Source organism: Protopterus annectens, chromosome 15.part0 (assembly GCF_019279795.1).
Source record: "Protopterus annectens isolate FY-2018-M chromosome 15.part0, PAN1.0, whole genome shotgun sequence".
Classification (NCBI taxonomy): Eukaryota; Metazoa; Chordata; order Ceratodontiformes; family Protopteridae; genus Protopterus; species Protopterus annectens.
The window spans coordinates 327,721,832-327,738,106 of NC_056749.1; the positions used below are offsets into that span (position 1 = coordinate 327,721,832).

The following is a 16,275-nucleotide window of genomic DNA, read 5'->3' on the forward strand; positions in this document are numbered from 1 at the left end:
GAAGATGAGCCACTTTTGCAGCCCCCTTCTGCAACTGAGGTGGTGTTACAGGCCTCTATTTAGACCCTTACGGAGACCGACATGCTGTCAGGTCCCTCAACTTCTACTCAGGCCTTGGCTTTTGATTTGTCAATCAGGTCTTGAATCGCTCAGTAGACCTCGGCTTCTGACAAGCAATCTTGTACCAGCAACATTCTGTCAAGGTGTCAGCCTGCATTGGTTCTGCTTCACAAAGAGACTGGTGTCAGGATGGTGGACATACCTAGGCCCAAGACCAAAGCTACTTCCAAGAAGGGTTCTGCCTCAGGTGCTATGCCTAAGCCTACGGGTTCCCATTCAGCAGGTTATCAGCAAGGCCTGGTCAGGTTAGCTGAGGACCTTATTTCCTTAGTCAGAGATAGGCAACCCCATTTGGAGTCTTCCTCAGGGAAAAGGAAGATGGATCCTACCGTTGAACCTCCAGATTCAGATGAGGATTCTGACCAGGAGGAGTCTTGCCTTTGAGCAGGGACCCTTCCTTACTTCGTTTGAAGATTCAGATTCTGAGGAGAATCTGCCTTCAGCTTCACCTCCTGAAGATATCTCTTTTGGAGAAACACTCCATATCATAAGGGAACATTTCCAATGAGAGGCACAGTAATACCAATTGGTTAGGGAGTTTCTTAACCTCCCAGAACACAAACCTTTGGCTTTTCCTCCAATATTGGAGGTGGTAGAGGATGTTTTATGGATTCCTCCCTGAACCCAGAATCTCTACCTCCAACCCTCAAAGACCAGACAGGTTTTACTGGGTGCTGGACTCACATAAATACCTTTTCAAAAACCCATCTGCTGACTCAGAGGTTGTCACTCCAGGTCCCAAGGGAGAAAAAGCCATCTCTTCTAAGAACCCTTTACCTACTGACAAAGAAAACAGGGCCCTTGATAAGTTTGGCAAAAAAGTCTACACTTCTGCTTCCCTAGCCATGAAGGCCCCTAACTGCCAGTTTCGTAAGATAAAATTCCAACAAAGTATTTTAGATAAAATGAAGCGAAAGATAACCTCCCTGAAGGAAAAAAAAATGCTAAGGAATTGTTGGACCTTTGCCATTACAGCTCCTAGGTGGCTGGACACTCACTACACTGTGGCTATGATGCTATGGAGGCCCCTAGCCAAACTTGTGTAACTGAATCTGGCATCAGAAGGCATGCTTGGAAGAGGGGACAGACCCTACCAGACCATGTCCAATGCAAACTAGATGCACCTCTGGATAAGAACCTCCTTTTTGAGCCAAAGGCTGAGGCTGTGCTAAAAAAAAAAAAGATGGAAGATAAAGCAAAATCTATGCAAACTGTCAAGGACTTCTTCCAGGTTCAGCCTCCTAGGTTTAGTAGGAATTTTCCCACTAAACACTGGTCCTTTCCCTCTCAATCAAAAGGTGGTCAGAGGAAGCCTTGGAGGGAAAGGCCTTAAAGGCAGCAGTCACAAAGGCTCAGGTAGTGGTCCTCGGGAACTCCCAGGCAGGGGAGTTCTATTTCCACCGGGCCTTGTCAGAGAGCAGCAATGACTCTTCCTTTCCCCTACCTGTTACCCCACCTTTTTCAGAAAGGATAAGAGGAAGACTAGGAGGAACGCTGTCCCTGTTCAAAGAAAACTGGTCCCTCATCACTTCAGACAAGAGGGTTCTGAAACTTATCTCAGGTGGTTACAAGCTCACTTTCAAAGAGCCATTAAGATATTCAAGGTAGCCGGATGTTGCACAAAATTGCTCTGCTCATATTCACAACTTGTGTTCACAGGGCTCAGTGGAACCAATACCAGATCACCAAATAGGGAAGGGGTTCTACTCCAGGCTATTCCTGGATCCCAAGAAGGAAGACTCTTGGCACTCAATTCTAGACTTGTCCACTCTCAGTCATTCCTTGCTGGTACCAAAATAAAAAATGTTGACTCTGCAAAAACGTCTTCCCATGAGAGTTCATCAGGCCTTGATGGTCACCTTAGACATAAAAGATTTGTACTTGCACATTCATATAGAGGAATCTTGCAGAAGTTTTCTTCACTTCAGAGCAGGTACCAGTCACTTCCAGTTCTCTGCACTGTACTTTGGATTGTCCACTGCACCCAGGGTCTACACAAGGTGTTCTGTAGAACAAGAGGCATCCAAATTTACCCCATCTGGACACCTGCCTCATTCAAGTCACAAGTCAGTCAAAGCTCCTCAAGGATCTGGCCTTAACTCAGACCCTACTCACCTCCTTGGGGTTCACCATAAATCTTCACAAATCCAACACAGACTCATCCACCAGGATAGTTTTCCTGGGGCCTCTTCCAGATTCCTCCCTTCAAAAGGCCTTCCTCCCTCCAGAAATGGTCTCATTTTTTACTCAGTACTTTCAAAACATTATGCAGAGGCAATGTCACTCAGTCAGGGAAATACTCAGAGCATTAGGCTGCATGGCATCTTCATGATTCCTCTGGCCGGGCTACACATGAGGAAGTTCCAGTGGTACTTCAAGAATCTGTGGTGCCAGCATTCACAGTCCCTGGAGACAGACATTCAGCTTATCCCTTGTCTCAAGGAGGAATTTACATGGTGGACACAGGCATGTGCCCAATGCCCAGAAGTTTTCCCTTCAGGTTCATCCCTCAGGGAAAAACTTTAACCACACGTGCTTGAGAGACATCCTGGGGGGCTCATTTCCAAAAATAATCCCAGGGCAGATGGGAAGATCAGTTCAGACACAAGCACATAAATTGGAAAGAACTTATGGCAGTACAAAAGGGCCTAGTGACTTTCAAAGATCAGTGGAAACCAGGGATCCTGCTTGTCAGAACAGACCACACCAAAGTCATGTGGTACATAAACAAACAAGGGGGCACCCACTCTTGCCCTGTTTGTCATCTAGCAATGCAGGTCTGGGAGACAGCTCACTTTCTGGGGTTGCACCTGTTGCACAGTACATCCCAGGGACTCAAAACACTCTAGCAGATCATCTCAGCAGGAACTTGATGGATCCCCACAAGTGATGTCTGAATCAGGAAACATTTCTCAGCATAGTCCAGAAATGGGGATCCCCACATATAGACTTCTTTACCACCAAAGAAAATGCTCAACTGAAAAGTTTATGTTCCAGGAGCAAGCTACCCACAGTCCTGAGAACAGATGCTTTCTCCTTCCTTTGAAGCAACCTGTTTCTTTATGTGTGTCCCCCCCCCCCCACCTTGTCTTCCAAGGCTCCGCCTAAAAGTCAGGAAAGAGGGCCCAAGAGTTATCCTGATAGTCCCAGATGCACAAGGAAGCACTGGTATCCTCTGCTACTAACTTTATCCAATGAAAATCCATGGCAGTTACCTCAGAGAGTGGACCTTCTGACTCAAAACAAGGGGAGGTTTGTGCATCCCAATCTACTGACTCTCAAACTCTCACCCTGAATAATTTCCCAACGTAGTTCTATGAGCAGGCAAGTTCAAAACATTCTCAGAGAGGCTAGAAGTCCTTGTACTAGGAAATCATACTCAGCCAAGTGGAAAAAAAAATCTCCATTTGGTGTCCGCAGCAAGGCCGCAATTCTAACTCAGCCAGTATCTCTGCCATTTTAGATTACCTGGGCAACCTGGTGGATAGAGGCCTATCCTTTTCTTCCATTAAGATTTACACCTCTGCCATTTCAGCCCACATCCCTACTGTTAGTCCTATCTTTTCCCACCCCTTGATGAAGCAGTTCCTTAGGGGAGTGGTTCACATCAGACCTCCAAGGAGACAACCCACACCTCCATGGGACCTCAGTTTTGTTCTTGAAAAATTGACTGTACCCCCTCTGAACCGGCAGCTTCTGCTGATTTAAAATTCTTAACCTGGAAGAATGCCCTTTTAACTGCTATCACTTCAGCTAGGAGGGTCTTTGAGCTGCAAGCTCTCATGACAATGGAACCATTTCTCATATTCCACCCAGACAGAATATCTCTCAGGACTAATACAACTTTTATGCCCAAGGTGGTCACAGACAAATCCTTGATTCAAGACATAACACTTGTCCACCTTCTTCACCATTCCTCAGAACTGGAGAGGAAATAATCCTTCACTCCTTGGATTTGCACAGGCAGCTTCACTACTATCTTAACAGAACAAATTTTTTCAGAAATTCAGACCAGCTCTTTGTGTACTTTGCCACTGGCTCTGAAGGGAAACCAGTTTCCAAACAGACTATCTCCAAGTGGATCTCCCACGGTATTTCCTTTTGTTACAGATGTCATGCCAAAAAGCCTCCTGAAACTGTGAGGACTCACTCTACTAGGGCCACTTCTACCTCTGCTGCCTTTCTGAAAGGAGTACCTACCAAAGACATTTTGGAAGCTGCTACCTGGTCATCTGTGCATACCTTTACGAAATATTACCACTTATCAGCCTTCTCCAAGTCTAGAGCAAGATTTGCCACTGCCGTCTTGCAGGGAATCCTGTCTTATCCTTAATCTACCTTCCACCCTCATCTCAGCTTTGGGAATCATCCTGCAAGTCAGGACTGCAACAGGAAAACACAAAGAACATAGTACAGTTGTGTACACTTACCATAAATGTAGATGTTCGAGTGTATTCACTGTTGCAGTTTTCTTTCCCTCCCTGCTTTCCCCTTTTGCCTACAGTAGTATTCTGTTTTCCTCACTATCCAGATGACCCCCTGGGTGTTTGCCCTGCATTCAATCTTTGTCCCTTACTTGGGTTCATCCTGGGGGCTTCTACCTTCTAGGGGCAAGAAAAAACTGATGTCATGGCGTTGGCTGGCTCTCTTTATACCAAAGAATACTGACATCAGGGAAGGGCACCTACCAGCCTTAGGAGGTGAGAGATTTTTACTCTGGTACTCAGGCCACCAAGGGCTTCCACAGCAGAAAATCCCACAAATAAGGACTGCAACAGTGAATACACTCAGACATCTACATTTATGGTAAGTGCACACAACTGTACTTTCTTCATAACTTATCATAGTTTCATTAACTGTAAAGATTCTGAAAAGGATGTAACCTCGTGCTGAGTTTCCAGATGGAAAAAAATTGATTTAAAACCTGCAAGTTTTTAGAAGTGTTTTTAAATCAACGTTTTGCAGTTGTCACTGAAGCATGAGTGTTAATAAATAAAATTGTAACCCGGGGGAGACAACAGCAGTAAGCTTCCTCAGTTCTGCTTGAGACATTGTGTAAAGAAGACTGCTTGTCACTTCACTGTGGTTTCTAATACTGTGTTTGCTTATTATTTAGGTCATGACAATGGACAGGGGAGTAACACATTGGATAGCATCTTTGGATCCAAGTTGGCGCTGTTTGCTGCAATTGGGGCAGGTTGCATTATCTTCATCCTTATCATCATTTTCCTTATCGTACTTCTGATAAAGATCCGAAAGCGACACAGAAAACACACCCAGCAAAGGGCTACTGCTCTGTCCAGGAGCACTTTGGCTAGCCCCAAATGCACTGGAAATGCTGGCACAGAGCCCAGTGATATCATTATCCCTTTGCGGACTACAGAAAACAACTACTGTCCTCACTATGAGAAGGTGAGTGGTGACTATGGACACCCGGTGTACATCGTGCAGGAGATGCCTCCTCAGAGTCCAGCCAATATCTACTACAAAGTGTGAAGTGGACTTGAGGATGACTATCAGCAGTGCAAACATAGGTCTCTAGCCTACATGCTTTTAATCAAACATTTCAATTATGGTAAACTCCTTGCATAGTTATGGGAGATCATTTACAGTGAAGAAGAAGCACAAAATGAGGCTAGACTGCAACACGGATGTCAGAGATGGACTTTGCCTTATGTTCTAGTTTTTAAGTTGACAGTGGGCCATACATAAGGATGAGTTTGTCTCCTTTTCCCTCTTAGCTTCTTTATCTGTTTTTGGACTTACAGCAGATGAAGACAGCCTTGAACTAAAAATCCTGATTACTGCTTTTGTCTGAAATGTGATTGAGCACTAGAAGATGGGAAAAGCAGGCTACTGCACATTAACTTTGGCTTCATTTTATTTTAGATTGTACCCAAAAGAAGAACAAGTCTGTGGGTACTACTGTAGGCATTTTGCAATGGACACACAAGATTAACAAGTGAAGGTTCACTGTCCTGTACCGCCTTAGTAACATTTTTTTCTCTGCAATGAGTACTTTTTTAATATTAGCTTTCCACAGTTTTCTGGCTATGTTGTCCTAGTCTATAACCTGAAATCTGTTCATAGCTGTAACATTAACATGCCAGTGCAATAGTCTATGTCATTCTGCTCAAAGCATACCACTTTCCCTGTATCCCATGCACACAAAGAAAAGCTTGGGTTAGGAAACACTTTTGCAGGTCCTCTCACACCTGCAGACAGGTTCTAGTTTATTAAGGAAGAATGCTCAAGACCAGTGGAAGCAAATGTATGAGCATGTACTTAGTAAGTGTACATACATGTTTGCAGGGTGGGAATTCACTAAGTGCACCTAACTCCTTTTCTGTAGTAGACAGCAGCTGTGACTCCACATTGTCCAAAAAAGAATGAAATGTTAAAGTAGGAAACCCATAAAACACAGTCACCTGTATGCTGCAGTCACATGATATGTATTTCTAAGAAGGAACCCAGTAAAGAAGGAAACAGTGAAAACTGAGATTTGCACATGGTCTCTGTATTCTTACTCGGAACACATTTGTTTATTTATGAACTGTAACACAACGTGACAGCACTGATTAAGGTTATACAGTGAAAGAACCTTATCAAACTAAGGGACAAATTGCAGTACCAAAATCATCTTAAAAGGAGAGGCTAACACATTAGGTATACAATTATACATTTTTCCTACTCTGGTTACTGATATATGGGATTTTATATAAAAATGTGCAGAGGTTTTTTTTTTTTTTTTCTTCAAAATTCAGTTCTAACCAAGTTTTTGTGCGATGGAAAAACAATTTTCTTATCTGAGCATTTCCAGTCTTTTGGTCTGTGTCTTTGGTGTACCTTAACCTTCTGTGTCCTTGGTTCGTTGGTGTTGTTGATCTGCTGGATGTTAGCTTCTTTACCGGTTTAGGAGTTTAGTGGTTTAGAAGAATCTCAGTCAAATCATCATGTGGTACAGATGCTCAAAAAAGGAAATCTCAAAGTCTTGATTGTAGTTCTTGATGTTCGTTATTTCTGGCAGATGATTGCTGCTCAAAACTTACTTAAGTTTTTGTGTGATGGAAATATTACACATGGAGTAATTAATTTAATGGATGCTGCATGTGCTGGCCTGCTCTGGTTTATGTAGCTTAGTTTAGAAAATCAACAAGTTCGAAACAATAGGGGGGATCATGGTATATGGGTGGAACTATCTGAAGAGATGGGCATGGGAACAGTTTTAAGTCCATACATCAATGAGACAGACAGGGTGAAAGTAGTTATCAGAACAGAGTTTAGACCATCATGTGTTTTTTTTTCTAAAAAAACAGCTTAAGAATGCTACTGATACGTCTATGATACTTATTTATTAAGAATGAGAGAAAGTAGGAATTACATTTAAAACAGATATGTCGTAATGTTATTCTGGTTAATGTGATCATCAGTGACTTAACAAGCTAGGCTCATTTGACTGCACGATAATGTGTGGTACATTGGCTCTATTCATCACAAGTGTACCTCCTCCCTTCACAGCAGGCTATACATGGGTGGCAAATGGAAGAGCTCCCAGAGTCAGCAATGAAGTTTTCAAAGCAGTTCAGACTGTGTGAGAAAATGCCGTATGTGATCCATACAGCTTTGCAGGCTAAATGGCTACATTAAACTTAATTTTGATGGTCAGTTGTAAATTAATTGGTCTCTTCTTGTATTGTAAGATATTTGTTTCTAGAACATTTGGTACAGCTATCACTTGCATCTAATTAAAAAAAAAAAAAAACAGCTACATTCAGCTTCTGCCTCTTCACATTTCTTCCTTTTCCTCCCAAACCATGAAAATGTGGCAGTGTTGCACAGTGACTGTACTGCAGGGATCATGACTGTTGCTGAGTTGCCTCAGCTTAGATTTGCATGGGAATTTTGAAAGGAGGAGAACACTGGAAGTGGAAAGGAAGCTAGGAGAAAATCAGCATAACATTTAAGAAAATAAGAAAGCAAAATATTGACATGGTTTGTCTACAAGGTTATAGAACAAAAACAATCTTCAAGAGGAGGAAATAAATGTAAAAAAAAATTATTGCATACAGATATGCCCTGCAACTTTTAAGGGGTCATAATACTAAAACTATTTAAAAATGAAAAAATATATATATATGTATTTTCCTAAGCCTTTTTATATTTTATAATAATTCTAAATATAAGCCATAACTATATATTTATATCACATTACAGTAAGTATGCCACTTGTCTTTTTGCTTGTAATGGACCCCTGCCATCACTGCTAACGCGCTGATAAAGGATGATTTTACAAGCATTACAAGCTCTAATTTCCGGACCTTGAATCGATTAGCAGACCTTAAAAATTGATTTTTTTTGTTTGTGCATATGAAGTAAAGAAAAAATCCAGCTGTTCTGGAAGGCTGTTAGGTTGTAACTTAATTTGTGACATTCAGACCTTTCTTGTAGGCAAGCTAAAATGCCTTAATAAGTACAGCCATTTGAACACTCATTAGAAATGGTCAGCATTAGAAAAAGGCATGTGTAAAGATTAGATTCAAGAATAATTGTAATTAAACTTCCTGAACTGGAATAAAGAAGGAGAAGCACCATTCTAGTTTTTGTAAGACCTTTTTGCTTAAATATTTGTTATTTTTAGGTTTGCACTGTTCATGTACAGCTTCGCCTGTATAGATGTCGCTTTGAATATTTTGATTACAAGGATGTACCAAGTATAGTGGAGCCAACATTTTTACACACTGTGGCATAATACAGCTATCATTTTGATCTTATCATTCTCATATAAAGTAAAAACTAATAACATTCAGAATAATTATCTGAACCATGTCATTACTGTCAGACCATAAGCCCTGAAGTTGTGCAAAAGTAAATAAATAAACAAACAAAGGGGGGGGGGGGTATTACTGGAGAAATTCTCCCAAGTTGAAACAAAAATTGACTTCAAACCAGAAAGCACAACTGGAGCAATAGAATCTTAAGTAATTATCTACATTATTATACCTTTTCACATTTGTTAGTATTTTGCTAAAAAGAGTTTTTTTTCTTTACAGAACTAAGGCTAGAATGTGGTTTAGGGGATCAGAATTTTTTTACTTGTGAAACGATGCTCTTACCTTTTAAAATATCATTATGCCAAGTTTTTGCTTATAAGTAGTCATGAGGGGTACTGACCAGGGGACATCCTACTGTAAGTGTCTCATTTCATTGTAGGACTGCACATTTTTTCAGACATTGTCACTGCTGATGCATTTGTTGCTGTTTCAAGAGTTTAATCAAGCAGAGCTAGCCAAATGGATAACTTATATGTGTCCTAGAAATTTTTGATGCTGTTCCCATTAGACATTTATCATTAAACATAAAAATGTGACATTTATAGCTTACAGAAAAGGGTTAAACCCAGCATTAACAAGGTAACAGTGCACACCAAATGATAACATGTAGAGTCAGTGCTAAAAACGGCATTATTTCTGAACCAAGAAGTAGCATAATGCATGTGTAAAACAGCTCTCTGGTTTTGTTTATTGCTTCATGTTTTCTTCCAAGTTCCCTGCTGGATCATTCTGTACAGTCTTGTGAGGAGCCCATGCTGCCACACAGTACTTACTTCGTTCTTTTTGAAGTGCTGCTTGCTTATGCAATATCTCTGCTCTCCACCGAGTGCTAAAGCACTTGCTAGTTTAAAATGGCAGAAGTAAGTTCTGTTCAGATCCTTGTCAGAATTGTTGCTTAGTAAAGAGAAAAGACTAGTAAAGATTAGTAAAGACTAGGCTGTGAACCCTGGAAGTGAGCAAAATTATGATTTATGTGCCTACAAACAAGAAGCAGGTCATCCCACATCTCAGGTTTATATTGATACACACACACACACACACACACACACACACACACACACACACACACAGTATTTCTTGTTTTCTTCTCACCAGAGAAGAAAACAAGAGTTCTTATCAGTTTTGTCACTTTGTTCCATATAGAGGGATGCAGCTCTACCTGTCCATCTCTTAATAACTTCCTTACATGGTACACAACCAGTTTACTGGGTTTTAACTGCTGGAACATAAATGACTGAATTTACTTTTTTCCATAGCTCATTTCATGGGCAATATGGCCTTTACTGGGAAGATTCTCCATTCTCCACTGATGTGGGTGAGTTGGAAGCTGCCCCCCCATCCCACCCAGGTCCTGACAGAAGCACTTATTTCCATCTTTACAGTTCATATTAAGATAACATAATTTCTCAATCAGTTGTGCCTCTGAACACAAATTTCAAATGATTGTGTGTAAGTCATTTATACAGAAAGCTGCCTTAGCTGTAGTCTTACAAAAAAAACCCACAATGTTAGCACTAGATCTGGGACATATAAATATAGATCTGGGACATTTTTTAAAACAAAATCATTAAATGCAACATCATCTAGTTCAAATAATGCAAAATTAAAAAAAAAGATCTAAAGACCATTTCACTGACAGACACTGTCATTAAAATGCATGAAATATAACAGTATACTGAATTTTCAACAGTATTTCTTAAGAGGCAAACCCACAAGCATTCTATACACAGAAGACAATGCCCCCCAAACACCTTGTAACTCCAATTCAAGCCATAAACGTAATGTAAACCCCAATGGTAAACTTAAACCTAACCTTAATTGTAATGGGAAAAACAAAATAAAAACAGTCTTAAACTCATCCTGTATTCTAATGCTACCCCTCAAGTTATGGGCTTGCATAAATACTACAGTAGCCACATTGTATATTTCTTTCATATTTGACATGCATACAAATCAAATTTGACCAAAATTATTCAGCCAGACTGCTCTAAGTTCCATAGCAAACCTTTTTCTGCAAAAAGAACATTATTTCAAGTACATTTTGTGGTTTGCCATCTGCAGTGTTGTTTGCACTGATGTTTACTTTGGATTTTTATTTTCATTTTATTCTTTATTAAGGTAGTTCCTTTCCTATAGCATGAGTAAAGTACGATATGTGGAGAACTTCAGTCAAATGCAGTTACAGATGTTAGGCACCTTACCCAAACAAAGCAACGTAGACCGGGTTTTGATAACACCTTGACTTGTCTTTCTCAGGTTTGTACTTCTGTCAGTAAGTCCATGTGTCAGGTGACAAAATCATAAGGTTCCTTTGATTTCATAATAGCTCCCCGTGTCTGTTCAATGTGAAATGAAGGGATTTTGAGAAAACTAATATGCTAAAATGATTTTGCAGGTATGATATAACGTAAAAAGTACATAACTAAAAGAATGGCAGAAGATTGTTTGGTTGACCATAGAAGCCAGCTTATCAGGAAATGGCTGCATGTGATGGATGCAGGAAACATTTTAACAAGATAACTTAATTTCATGTTTTCAAATCTGAAGTAGACGGCCTTGGTATGTCACCATGTGTGGTAGAGGAAAACTTCGAACTGAAGAGAAAAAAGGGAAACTAGGCTTTAGTGCATGTGCCTTTGTACCCTAGTACAGACCCACAGAGACACACACACACTATGGATTAAGTACACTGACAAACTATGCATTTTATTCAGTTGTATAACTGTCACATGTATTTTATTAGCTTGTAACTAGTTGCTGAAATTTAGTGCTTGGCTAATAATGTATAGCTTCAGTTAGGCGACTGTATGGTTGGACAAGGCTAGCATTTTCAAAGCCTTAATAATATTCCACTTGACTTTTCCAATTTCTTAGTTAAAACATTTGGTTTTATCTTTTCAAATAACACTTGCTTGCACCACTGATTTATCATATTAGTGTATGATTGTTTTAATGAATAAAATGTTTGATTTTTTTAATCCTGTGCTGTAAACTGATTTTGCTATAGAGCAGACGTAAACTAATGTAAATATGTGAACAAAAGATGAAAAATATAAGATTAAATTTATTAGTACCCTTCTTGCACCATTTATAAGAAATATCCAAATAGAATGTTACTTGATTTGATATTTGATATTTTTTGTAAATATTAGTCTTTTTGACAAAATCTTGATGTTTTATATAAAAAAGAAAAAAATAAGAAAGAAATGACAGAAAAAAGTTTGGAAATATTTTCTGATCGTTTTTCTTAGTAAAACATAAATGAAAAATATGGCTCAAGCTGGAATGGTTGTTAAGTTTTGTCATTGCATTTCATGTAGATTGCCAGTGGGAATGTCAGACTACAACATAACTTAACTTCTCTCTCTATGCAGTCATGTATATAGTGCTTTCAGTAATGTATGACAATGTTTTTTGCTGAACAGGCTTTTCTGCCCAATGAGGCCAAGCAGTATGCAATTCTCATTGTCATTTCTTAGCCAGCATTTCAGTAGTAATTTCCACGGTGGTGTCCCACAATGTCAGCTGTGTAAAAGTTCAGGATTAATTTACTACCCAAAGGAAATATACCTAAAGCACATAATGTATCAGTTCCCAAATACATTAGATAGTGTCTGCATTTTTCAGTAGATCTTTTGAAGACATCAATTCATTGTTCATTGTTCTAGCATTAGTTTTTTTTTTTTCATCCTTCTAGCAAACCCACTCTTGGTTTCTACTTTTCACACTGCTGGCAAATATCTTTGCAGCTTAATGGTTTGGATCACATCAAAGCACTTAAGTACAGTCAAAGTGCATCTGTATTTATTTGTAAACTGTGGTGCTGACAGCTCTTAGGAATTTTTTTTTATCTATCCTTAATCAGGAGAGCAGCATAGACACTTGAATGATGTAGGTAACTTTTGAAAGGTATTGTGAGGATATTGTAGCCTGAATGTTTTCTCCAAAATGCATGACTCAATATACTTTACTTGATGTGCTGAAAACAAGTGAAGGAGATATGACAGTAAAAATACCAAAATATGTTCATATAGGTAAATTAACAAATAAATGATTAGCATATTCTGCATAGGATTTAACAAGTCAATTTAACACAGTTCTTACTTAATAAAACCATAGATTTCATAACCGCTGAGGCCATAGCTGCCTTAAGTAACTGTTAGCATTACTTTCTTGCCTTGTGTTTGAAATATTTTATTTGTGCCTGTTGGGCTTTAAAGTAATTTGCTGAATGAGTCAACTTATTGTTATTATTATTATGGCCTGCTGCCACACGGATCAAGTAACAGCTTCACCTAAAACTGCAGGTGCCAGCAGTGAGAGTAAAACTTCATGTATTTTTTAGCATTTCATGCTATGAAGACTGTTTGAACACACACAAGAGTGGTTGCAAACACTGAAACACTCATTTAATTCATACTACAGTAGACCATGGCATTGCCCTGGTGTAGCTTTATGTGGAAGTGGTACAGAGTTTTGAAGTTTAAGTCACATGTGCTGTTGTTCACACTAACATTTACTTTAGATTTTACTTTTAATTATGTTAGTTCCTTCGTGTGGCACAGATAATAGGCCATTAAATGGTCATGTGTGGAGAACCTCACTTAGTGAATAAAAGTAATGTGCTTATTGCAACTTGAAGCATACTGTCATTTAAACTCTTAAACCCCCTTCCCTAGATTCATTCATAAGGTCACTTTTCTTGTACTGAAATGCCTGCTATCCTATCAGCAGTAGATAGTGGAGAATAGACATTTATCTTCCATATCACATTTTCAGTTTTTATCTGAGGGAGTTGCAAGCTTTTCATTTTTTTTTTCTGGGGGAATGGATGCTGCTTATGTAGTAGTATTATTACATCACATCCAACCAGCTGCACCTCTCAGGCATAATGTTTTTATTTAAAGGTTAGGACATAGTTTTTTCATTGTGGTAATCATAAGACTCTAGGATAAAAGTTGAGAGAGTGCAAACTAAATTCTAAACTGATCTTAGTAGATTGGTCATTTAAAAAAAATAGATCACAAACACTCATTGGTAAAATGCAAGTGTGAAGGACTGAAATTCAGAAGACTGACTAATAAGCAGTTGTTAGCAAAGACGAAATTTGATAAACATAGTAACTATCCCAGTTTCTGAAGCAAGCGCCACATTTTGCACCAAGTAATAACGAGTGAGATTTATACTGAGTTGATTAGAGATAGAAACAACATAGCTGCATCTCCCACTCTTTAGCTAAAATGTAAACAGATTCTGTGTTTGTGTATGCCGTCATCATTTCCATTTTCCCTATTTTTACCCTGATCTCATGCAAAAATGAGGAAAAGGGGTTTGGTAGTGATAGCATACGTAAGCACAGAATAAGGCATGCAGCAAGTGTAACACTAAGTGTTCTGCACTGCAGAAGTATGATGTTAATATTTTATAGAGCCTCAATTTTCAGTTGTAGAACATGAACAAGATGCATGAAATGTGTTTTTTCAGCAGAAATAAGGAGGGATTATAGTGCAAAACAAAAGTCAGTGTTGAGCACTATTTGGTTTGGGAGAAAGGGACTCATATTTTGCTGTTTTTTTTTTGTTTTTTTTTTAAGCAAATAATTACTAAAGTCTGCCCTTGGAAGCTAATAAGTAGCGGTCCTTCCTGTGCATTCAGAGCCATAAGTTACCTGTAGGTTTTCTGAGCTAAAGCAGAAAGCATGAAAAGCAAAGGTGGTAGATGTCTGTATTTGATACGAATGACAAGTGGATCATTAACATTTGTCTGCCAGTGGAATTATTCATACAGCAACTGCCTTAACATCTTACTTCATATGCAGCTGACATCATTGATAACATCACTGTTCATGCAACCATTATTGACAACACTGTCATGCAGAGTAAGTACATCACAAATTATACCATTACATGTGCAACAATTACAGGTGCCTTTAAAGTTGATGCAGACACCCCCCCCCCCCACACACACACACGCTCACACTAGTAAAAATGCAGAAAAGAGAGATAGAGAGAGCGCACTCTGGAGTGCACTGGTTCCACAACAACAAAACAGAACCAAAGGATGTTAAAAGGAAAATGATGACAAACTATTATATGAAAAGAAAAATAAGACTTGTGTTAAAATATGTGAATATAATGTAACATATGAAAACTGGTTTAAAAAGTGAATAGAACTAATGAGGAATTGGTCTGGTCAGTAAATATACCACCTTGTACTTATGTACAGTCTGGAACTTATGTAGAGTCTGGAAAAGCTTTCTGAACTAAGTAGTTGAAGTCTGGAAAAAGTGGTCTGACAGTTTTCTGTTTCATGACAACAGAAGAAACGGGAAATTTCTGTTCCTTCTGCTTAAAATCTTGTTTCAGATAAAATGTTGCAACTCATTCATGTCTATCATTTGTGATACCTAGTAAGCCTTCTGTTCTATTGGGAGCAACAGCATGGGGAGAGTATTTCAGCAATACACCATTCGTTGGTCTTTCCCCTGGCACAAACTTACATTTCACATGTTCATGTTTTGGGTTTTAGACTGATAACAGAGTGTTGTTTTGAAATGTTACATGTAGTCACACAGCAGAAAAATTGCACATGTGCCAGAAAAAAAGTTTTTCTTTTGGTTTGCCTTTCACACTGCAGCTTGTACCCAGTAGCATATCATAAGTAATCAATCAAATGGATGTTGAATTCCATGAAGCCATGTTTGAAACCTGACATTGCATATTGTTAAATAAAAACAGCTTTTTCCTATGGAAAATTGGGAGTACTGGTGTGTTTATTTTATATGTGTTCGTGTAGCAAATTTTTGTGACTGTTTTCTTTTGCTGTAGTAAAACTGGCGTTGAGGGTGATTGGTTCACACCTAACATACACTGGCACTGTTATTTTAGTATTTATGTTAATCATATTGAAGCTAAATAGCTAAAAGTTTGTCATGTCACGTACAAGAATCAGGCCACAGTGATATAATCATTTTATTGCAGAAGAAAGATTTGGAACAGAAGTAGAAAAGCTTTCAGATTCCCCAAAGCCAAAGCCTGCATCAGAATATGCCACTGCTTAGGCTATGAGAAGCTTGCATGGAAGCCTGCATTCATTACTAAAAATTTTCATAGGCTTGACTGTAGCAAGAAGACAGAGTAGGTAGAAAGGGGTAACCATATGAAATGTCAGGACCCACTACAGAGAGTCTTGAAATGCAGAGACTGAATGGTTAAAAGAACAGACTTACACATACTAAGCCCGAGATGCCTTTTTTTGGAATATTCCCTTTTCTCTTGAGTTGTGGCAATTTCAGAGATGGTGTGTGTGTTTATACATATGTGTG

The 16,275-nt window shown here is 39.0% G+C and overlaps 1 protein-coding gene across 1 annotated transcript in view; it reads left to right on the forward strand.

Annotated features, from left to right (window-relative positions):
* The window catches only part of EFNB1 (ephrin B1), a 763,535-nt gene extending 747,830 nt beyond the window's left edge, over positions 1–15,705 (forward strand). The window contains exon 5 of the mRNA XM_044057094.1: positions 5,237–15,705. Within this exon, the coding sequence (XP_043913029.1) occupies positions 5,237–5,616 (380 nt within the window). The 3' untranslated portion in view covers positions 5,617–15,705. The remainder of the gene's footprint in view (positions 1–5,236) is intronic.
* Positions 15,706–16,275: the final 570 nt, after the last annotated feature.